Here is a 9,875-nt window from a genome sequence, read left to right on the forward strand (position 1 = left end):
TTGAGTCAAAGCAAAATGCAAATGAATGAGAAGGACTCAAAATCAAAACTCAAAAGTCAAGACCTGGCAACAGTAGTGATACTCAGGTAAAATATCATCCAAAAATTAAGAGCAAAATATATACAATTTATAATATGGGGGAAGGGGCATCAAGGGCATACAGTTGAGCCAACTAAAATATTCAAAGAGTTAACAAGGAACTACCTGTACATTTTTTAATTGACCATAGAGTTTATGGAAAGAATACTCAAATGATAAAAAATGCACAATTTTATTTAAATTTTCATTATAAATGAGACTTTAAAATATGATAATCTTGAGTGTGGGGGTGCATGGGAGGCAGAGGCAGGAGGATCTCTGTGAATTCAAGAGCAGCCTGGTCTACATAGTGAGTTCCAGGCCAGCTCAGACTGGCTACAGGGATACCCTGTCTTATAAAATCAAAAAACAAAACAAAACAAACATGATAATCTCATTTAAAAGAAACAAAAATGATTCAATGTAACAGCAGCTTAATATGACATGTATTACAATGCTTCATGTATTTTAAGGTGTCGTTGACTATAAAATATTTAATAAATTTGGTAAGAGTTTAATATGTATACACATCTCATTATATATGCATGACTTTAAAGAGCAAGACTCAATTTGAGAAATATTTAAATGATTAAAAAAAAATATATACTCTAGCTGGGCATGGTGGCACACGCCTTTAATCCCAGCACTCGGGAGGCAGAGGCAGGCAGATCTCTGTGAGTTCAAGGCCAGCCTGGTCTACATAGTGAGTTCCAGGACAGCTGGGGCTACAGGGAGACCCTGTCTCAAAAAGAAAAAAAAAAAAGCCTCTAGAATTGCTACAATGCTATTCATTAATAAACTCCTATGTATACCTCATTAAAAAAACCATAGTATATTTGAACCAGGTGTGATGGCACACACCTTTCATATCAGCACTCAGGGGGCAGAGGCAGGCAGACCTCTGTGAGTTCAAGGCCAGCAGATCTACATGTAGAGTTCCAGCCTAGCCAGAGTGACACAATCAGACCCTGCCTCAATAAATAAATAACAAATAAGTAAAATCTCAATATATTACATATAAAATTATATTCATCAACATAATAAAATATTAAAATATGTATATTAAGCAATCAATGACAATCCTTTTTCTCTTATACAGGGCCTGTTTTTAGAGATATAATTACTTATAGAGATTATATTACTTATATAATTATAAAATTTGCCTATTTACATTTGACTATTTCAAAAGCATTTTCTATATTATCCACATGTCATATACTGTAGATACACATGTAATTCAATCTATAAATATATGGATATAGGTCACACAAAGGGACATACTTTTAACTACTTAATAAATTACTTCCAAATGTCACAGACCAACTTTGCAAGTAACATACATTTGGTAATTTTCAAACGTAATTAAAATGAACACCCTGACACTTACGGATCTCCTGCAGCTAGTAGGAGCAGGTATCTGGAAGGTATATGATCTGAAGGAAACACTGTGCTGGCGAATTTCACAGCAACCTGTCGGACTTGAACTTCAGGCTATTGGACACAAAACACACAGACACCCACCCACCCCCAAAAAACACAAAAGTTATCAGCAATTCAGAGCAGTTATAAGTCATCCTAATTGTAAACAATTTAAAATTTAATTTAACATATCAATAAATATGTGCCTAAACCAACAAAAATAAAGATAAATCATTTGTTCAAGATCTCTCTTTTGAAGGATAGGGTACATTGAGGAGTGAACCCAAGGCCTCATAAATATTAAGCACAAGATCTACCATTTTACTATTCTATTAACCCTGTTGAAGATCTAAAACCATTTTGTTTAAAAGTCTTTGACAATATGGAAACAGCACTTTTTTTTAATTTTTATTTTATGTGTATGAGTGTATTGCCTACATATATGTGAGCGCATCCATGTCGTGCAATGCCGTGGAAGTTAGAAGAAGGCATCAGATTCCCCTGGAACTGGAGTCAAGGACAGTTCATAGGCACCATGTAGGTGCTGGGAATCAAACCTGGGTCCTCTGCAAGACCAGTCAGTGTTCTTAACCGCTGAGCCATCTCTCCAGCCCCGGAAACAGCACTTTTATAACCTAAGAGGATCCTCCAAATAAATCAAGAAAGAATAAATAAATAAATAAATGCATATCTTCAGCTCAATCCCTGGGACCAAGGTCATTGTGAGGTTTTCATCACTATCTTTGCCTCCCAAACTCTCAAGTCACACAAATGAAACTCAGATGTTTTGCAAGGGATAAAATCTGAGCTGACTATATTTTGAAGCAAAAGTATCTCCACTATTCTCACATTAGTTCTAAAGTTAACAATGATTCCAAAGCAGAGACTCAACTACGCAACTATATTCACTTCGTGCAGCTAATAACTGATGAATATAAAGTTCACTGGTTTTAGGGTTCACTGATGCTGCTTCCTCACATTACCTCCCCCAACTTCAGCAACAAACCTAAATAAAATATGTGAGAAATTTAAAAATGTATACTGTCCTATTCTTCTGGAATTCATGCCATTCCCAGTCCTTGGGCTAGATAAAAAGAACAGTGATATTAAAGATTAGTTTAAATTATACAATTTAACCTAGACTTAGTTGCTTTAAAAGTGTCTACGAAAAGAAAAGAAATTTTCTCTGGCTTGATGAAACTGCTGCTTGACCTCCTCTATGTGAGTAGAACCAGTATCTGCAAGTATTATATATCACTCTTGCTTGTAAGGTTATCTGAGGAAATTTTTAAGTATTCTATTCTAATGAGCTTCTAGGAAAGTCTAAAAGTCTTTTTGCCCATGATATATGATCATAAACCATGTGAACTGGATACTAGAAGCATTTGATAACAGGACTCTAGAGAGCAAGTTTCTAAATGTACAAAATGGCACAATTTAACCCCCATCATATTTCAGACACCTTTCTGAACCTCTAAGAATTCATCATATAAATATATCATGTCAGCCTAATTTAAGTAGAACATAATTTATATTGACCTCACCAATACTTTGAAATAATTCCCTTTTCCAACATCCTTTTTTTATTTTTAGGAATGGAGGACAAAGAACTAATTAGGGCAAATATGCAAAAATTTTATATTGCTTAGTATACGTGTGTGAGTCTGTGTGTGCCTACAGATATTCCAAATTCTCCTACAAACTCCCATGAAAGGCAAATAAAAGGGACTAGGAGGAAGGACATGTATGATGGTACTGGCTTTCTTCCTACAGACTCATTTTAATAAATGCAATTTGTCTTTCTTTCTGCTTTTCTCTAACAATGACACCTTAGAAAACTCTACTCTAATGGACTGTGTAGTGTTTCAGCTTAAGACAAAAGGTTTTCAGTTTGGAAGACAGAGCATTAAGAACAGTTTCCTCACATGAAAGGCTGCAAACATAAGCATCACTCTACAAACTTCTTGGAAACAAAATTTCTATTAAGAATTAAAATGGATTAAGTCAGCAAATATATCTTTTAATAGTCAAAGTAGTCAAGGAGAAATGTAATTCAGATTTCCTTCTTAAAACTGTATTTATAATATGGGGATGAGGGTGTAGCTCAGTGGCAGAGTATTTGCTAACATAAGTGGTTCAATCCTCAGAACTGCAAAATAATTACTTTTAAAGTAATATGTTATAAGCAGCATGGATAGAACTAGAAGACATGCTAAGTCAAATATGCAAGGCAAAGAAAGGGAAACGCTACATTAACAATCAGAGATCTAAGAGATCTAAGACACTGGTTGCATAGGAGCTGAGAGCAAAACGGCAGCTAGCAGAGTCTGCGGAGAGACAGGGAAGGATGAGGAAAAGCAGCTCTACAGGTAGCAAATTAGCTAAGTTAAAAAAAGAAAAAAAGAAATTCTGGGGACCTGAAAGATGGCTCAGTGGTTAAGAGCACTGGCTGCTCTTCCAGAAGACCTGGGTTTGGTTCCCAGCACCCACATGGTCCTAACAATCATCCGTAACTCCAGTTCCAGGGTATCAGAAGCCCTCTTCTGACTTCCATGGACAGTGCACGACATGGGTGCACTTACATACATGTAGACAATGCGCTCATACACATAAATTGAAAATAAATAAAATATAAATTTTTTTAAAATAATTTCTGGTGTTCTAGTGGATGGCAAGATGATTACAGGCAACAGTCTATAACACAGTTCAAAAAAAGCTACAGGATGGGGCTGGAGAGATGGGTTAAGACCACTGGTTCTTTTTGCAGAAGACCCAAGTTTGAATCCCAGCACCCACATGGCAGCTAACAACTGTCCATAACTCCATGTCCTAGGGGATCCGACAGCCTCTTCTGACCTCCTCGGGCATTGCATGACATGGGTGCACTTACCTACATGCAGGCAATACGCGCACACACATAAAATTAAAAAAAAAAAATTTTCAAAAAAGTTTTTAAAAAAGCTACAAAAAAGGATTTTAATTTATCCTGATTTGAATAGTACACAAATGTACATGTATCGAAACATTGTAACTCTCAAATATGTACACTTTACATTTGTCAACTTAAAATATTATAATGCAAAATATATTAGCAGCCATTGTCATTCACAGAGCAGGAGCTACCTTTATTAGGTACGAAGCCACAAGTGCCTCCATCAAAGTTCTCTGTGCTCCTTCCAAGGTACTGTAAGCTCCAACCATCATAGATAATGCCTCCTGAATAGCAAGTCGAGTCTCAGGTTCTTCCTGTAAACATGATCAAAACAGTGTTTTCCTCACTGTTGATGTCCACGGACGCATCCACACAGAAGTGTTAGCTTACCAGATGTTTCCCTACCTTACATAGAGCTTCAAAAAGCTGCTGCACAAGAGCTATGTCCTTGGTGAATAAATGAGGCATTCGACTGTAAGAATATAAGAATATCAGTATCATAAATTTCCATAAGATGAAAAAGAGAGGAAATTAAATTATATATAAACATTCCTGAACTTGCATTTTCATATCATGGAATATAATGTTTACATCTTTAGGTTACTTTCTCTAGAAGCAAATATTTTTAAAGTGAATATTTAATTCCTCAAGTTATATAATCCAAATAATCCTATTAACATAAACTTTTTCCAGGTATTCCTTCTGTAATATTTCAAGTACTCAGTTAACATTTCTAATTTTAACATGAAGGAAGAGGTAAGAATAAGCTGTAATTTAAATTAAAATCTATCATGGTAAGAAATGTTGCTGCTTCATGGCAATGCAAAAGGAAGAGAGTTTTTGACAATTCTCTGCTAAAATGATCTGGGGTCACTTTCTTCTGAACTTTGCACATCACAGATGAGCAACACAGAGCCTGTGTTCTGGGTCAAAGCAACATATAATGCCATTAGGGGCATTCCATTTCTTTGTTTCCCAGTTTTGAAATAAGATGAGGGAGGAAGGAATTGAAATAAGAAAATCATACTGAGCAGAGGGAAATAATACACCTTTGAAAACAGATCATTCACATTCATAACATAAGCAGTATTAAATGGATTGTAAGGTTTAGGAGTAAGAAGCAACAAGAACACTCAAGATGAATCAAAACATCTCTAGGGTAACCCACTATGTAACACCTAAGTGTGTAATTGTGACCCATTTTGACAAAATTCAGTTTAAAATCTTATTTCAAGACTACATTTAATATGGTAATATACTTTCAAATGTAAAATAAAATGACTCATAACTTTTTTTATAAAGAAGACACTTCAAAACAACCTATTACCATAAAATACATTTCCTTTCAAAATCATAGCAAATTTTCCATCCATTAGTAAGTGCCACATAATTTTCCTAATTTTCAACAGGATAATTCTCACTAAAAAAAAAAAAAAACAAAAAAAGAAAAGAAAGAAAAGTTGCTCACCTGGAGAGTTTTCCAACAGCTGAATATGCCATTGACAGTAGTTTAGGGTCCTTGAAATTTAAAAAAAGAACAAAAAACAGACAAAACAAAAATATAATAAGCAGCAAACCCTTTCTGCTGCAATTACATGTATTCTTTTACTTGGTGAACCTGGATTTCACTCACTCTGCCTAACCACATGTTAATGTCATCTAAACAACAACAAAAATGTTCAAACCCAGAATAAAAGAGAAAACAAAACAAATTCTTGCATCTTCAACTCATCCCAAAAGGAAAATTCAGTGGTCACACATGAAAGGTTTCTCTTAGCTGATGCTAAGTTCAGAGTATTTTCAATACCATGTATCCTGCGAACACCAAAGCTCATCTTCAACACACTTGGACTTTTTAGAAAATTCATCACTGCTCTGACAGACTACAATCTTCCCTCCCCCAACAAAATTGAAATAAGGAGACAATTTTCGAAAAACTACAATAAAATAAACAGCTTCCTTGCATTTATTACACTATAACAAATTAAGCAGGTCAGAGTCATCAAGGCAATTGGTGACCTCATCCCCAAAATAAAGACAGAATTTTAGTTTCATGAAAACTGATAGTTTGCCTAATTACTCAGAATATATCAAAACTTCTGTTAGATGAAGTTTGTCCATTTAACCCAGAGTTCACCTTCTACATCTGAACAGTCACTTAATGGACCGATCTGTTGTGAAGGCATTCAGATGTTGCCTACAGGTTAAGGTTCTATATTTTATCTGGAATGAGTCAGGCCTGTCCAACCTGTTGACATTGTAACACTATGTCACTACCTAAAGTTCATGCTCAAGGACTATACAACTGAGTCAGTCACACACACACACACACACACACACACAGAGGCAGGCACGCACGCACGCACGCAGCCTTACAATGTTTTAAGTAAGTTTATAATTTTACACTGGGCTACATTCATAGTTATCTTGAACTACAGGTTGGACACACCTCAAACCTATTTTGAAATATAACAGTTTCTCTCCAAAAGCCCCACAGAATTTTTATTTCTACCAACTACTCTAAAACGTCTGATTATCTGATGACCTATGCCGTAAAATACTGTTAACAGTTTGTAGGACCTTAAAAACAAGACAAGCATTATTCAATAGAAGAACTAGAAGAACAAGCCTACAACTTATCCCCAAAGCAGACATGCATAACAAATGAACAGTTTTTTTATCAATAATATCTAATAATGTGCCTTAATTATGCTGAACAGCTTTGTGTGTTGTCATTAATTTCCACAATAATACAATAAAGGTAGTTTTATTATTTCCTTTTTCTGATAAAGAACAAGGGTTCAACTAATTTAAATAGTTTCGTCAAAAAACAAAACTAGGATTCAAATTCAATTCTAACTTCAGATGATCTCTTGATCACACTGTACTATTATGAACATGCATTCATGTTTAAATAAGCCTGAGAAATTTAATGCTAATTAGACCTTACCTGTTTTGTTTAGCACAATCTCAAGAAATATTAAGAGTTGATGAGAAAAATACAGTAAGAAAAAACTGATTTTAAGACTCTACAATCTGGGGCTGGAGAAGATGGCTCAGCGGGTAAGAACACTGATTGTTCTTACAGAAGACCTGGGTTCGAATCCCAGCACCCACATGGCAGCTAACAACTGTCTGTAACTCCAGTCCCAGGGGATTCAACAGCCTCTTCTGACCTCCGTGGGCATTGCACGACACGAGTGCACTTACCTACATGCAGGCAATACACGTATACACATAAAATAAAAATAATAAATAAAAAAATTTTTACAAAAAAAGAATCTACAATCCAAGGATGCCTCACCACGTTTAGCTTAAGGAATCAAAATTTTATTGACTGCATATTTTGATAGAATTGTGAATGAGTAAAATCTGAGTCTTGAAGAATTAACACTACACCCTCAGTACAAGTCAAATCCAAATAGTTCCATATAGAAAACATAAAACTAATTTCTTTTCATTGCATTTTTACATAGTACATACAAGTAGCATCAGATGCACTTGCATTAATACAGACTTTAAACAAGAATTTGATCAGGTTTTTTTTTTTTTCGGTCTTTTTGAGACAGGGTCTCCCTGTAGCCCCAGCTGTCCTGGAACTCACTATGTAGACCAGGCTGGCCTTGAACTCACAGAGGTCCACCTGCCTCTGCCTCCCAAGTGCTAGATTTGATCAGTTTTAATAGATATTTCTAATAAAAAGCAAAAGTGTCAACAGTATATGAAATCTGTACCACTTCAAGTAAATATGTTAAGAAGCAATGGAAAATAGCAAACACTAACTATAGTAACAGAGAAGCCTGAAAGATTACTTTATAAAATGTTAAAATTTAATAGATAAGCCACCTACCTCTTTATATTCATTGATTAGCTTAGTCAGACCATTCAAAAGCATAGGACCTAATGGCTTAATCTTGATTTCTGGACAGCTTTAAAAAAAATTAGACAAATCAAAATAACAACTATTTAACTTTTTGGATGATCGCTTAAAAAATTAAAGACAAGTGAAGTAAATTAAATAACATTAAAACTGAATTTTTCTAGGGGCTAGAGAGATGGCTCAGTGGTTAAGAGCTTGTACTGCTCTTCAGAGGACCTGTTTGGTTCCCAGCAACCAGGTCAGGCTGCTCACAACCACCTGTAACTCCAGCTCCAGGTGATCCAACACCTTCTGGACATGGACACACACACACACACACACACACACACACACACAAACACACTTTAAAAATAATTTAAACAGGGGACGGGAGAGATGACTCAGAGGTTAAGAGCACCGTCTCCTCTTGCAGAAGACCCAGGTTTGAATGCCAGCATCCACACGGCAGCTAACAACCATCCGGAACTCCAGTCCGTTTTTTAGGGATGATGGAAGGAAAAAATACACTTGAATCACTGTATTCTTAAGTTTAAAATAGTTCAAAAAACTTACGTTATACAAATGTGATGTACAAATTGCAAGGATAATGTTCTCAATTTTGAGTTTGTATTTGTACCAAAAAGTCCATCATATACCACCTGCATAAAAGGAACAAGGTAAAGGGCACCAATTAACAAACAACAATTTGCTATTTTCAAATAGGATTCAACAGTAGACCTTTCCACTACTCTGCTCCTCCAAATTAATGTCTTTTTCTATACTGACAAACTTAGAAAGTTAATACTTCCTATCAATGGTCTATGATACAAAAACACAATGGTTGATCTCACAAGTCTGCAAAATTTGCAGGTCTACCAATATAGAATGAGGGAAACTTCACACAGAGTGAAGTGGCCACTTCCCTGCCATTCCACTAAAAGACAAGTCACTCAATGATTTCACTTACAGGAGTTTCTAGAGTAGGGCTGGAGAGATAACTCAGCAGTTAAAGAGCACTGGTTGCTCTTACAGACCCCAGTTTGGTTCCCAGCACCCACATGGCAACTAACAACAGTCTGTGACTCCAGTCCCAGGGGATCGGACACCCTGTTCTGGCCTCTGCGGGCATTGTATGCACAGGTGCACTTACATACATGGAAACAAAATACTCAAACACATAAAATAAAAATAAATAAATAAAAAAGGAGTTCCTTAAGCACTCAGACTCATAGAGACCAAAGCCAAAATAATGGTTGCCAAGCAACAAGGGATAATGACAATGAAGAGTCATTGATGAGCACAGAGTTTCAGTTTTCCAAGATGAAAAGAACTGTAGTGGTAAGTTTATTTAAAGCTACTGAACAGTATATTAAAACTTTAAGATGGCAAATTTCAAGTACATTTTAACATAATTTTTAAAATATAATTAATATAGGGCTAGGAGTGGTGATACACGCCTTTAATCCCAGCACTCGGGAGGCAGAGGCAGGCAGATCTCTGTGAGTTCAAGGCCAGCCTGGTCTACATAGTGAGTTCCAGGACAGCTGGGGCTACAGGGAGACCCTGTCTCAAAAAGACATATATATA

At 35.8% G+C, this 9,875-nt stretch overlaps 1 protein-coding gene across 5 annotated transcripts in view; it reads right to left on the bottom strand.

Moving 5' to 3' along the window:
• Nucleotides 1-9,875, bottom strand: part of Ecpas (Ecm29 proteasome adaptor and scaffold) — a 108,677-nt gene that overhangs the window by 45,538 nt on the left and 53,264 nt on the right. For all 5 annotated transcript variants that reach the window (XM_008831122.3, XM_029562526.1, XM_008831120.2 and 2 more), the window contains 6 exons: nt 8,862-8,947; nt 8,280-8,358; nt 5,898-5,947; nt 4,835-4,901; nt 4,621-4,743; nt 1,466-1,569 (listed from right to left, as the gene is read on the bottom strand). In XM_008831122.3, coding sequence (XP_008829344.1) covers nt 1,466-1,569; nt 4,621-4,743; nt 4,835-4,901; nt 5,898-5,947; nt 8,280-8,358; nt 8,862-8,947 — 509 coding nt within the window. The remainder of the gene's footprint in view (nt 1-1,465; nt 1,570-4,620; nt 4,744-4,834; nt 4,902-5,897; nt 5,948-8,279; nt 8,359-8,861; nt 8,948-9,875) is intronic.

This window comes from Nannospalax galili, unplaced genomic scaffold (assembly GCF_000622305.1).
Source record: "Nannospalax galili isolate Female #2095 unplaced genomic scaffold, S.galili_v1.0 scaffold1255, whole genome shotgun sequence".
NCBI lineage: Eukaryota > Metazoa > Chordata > Mammalia > Rodentia > Spalacidae > Nannospalax > Nannospalax galili.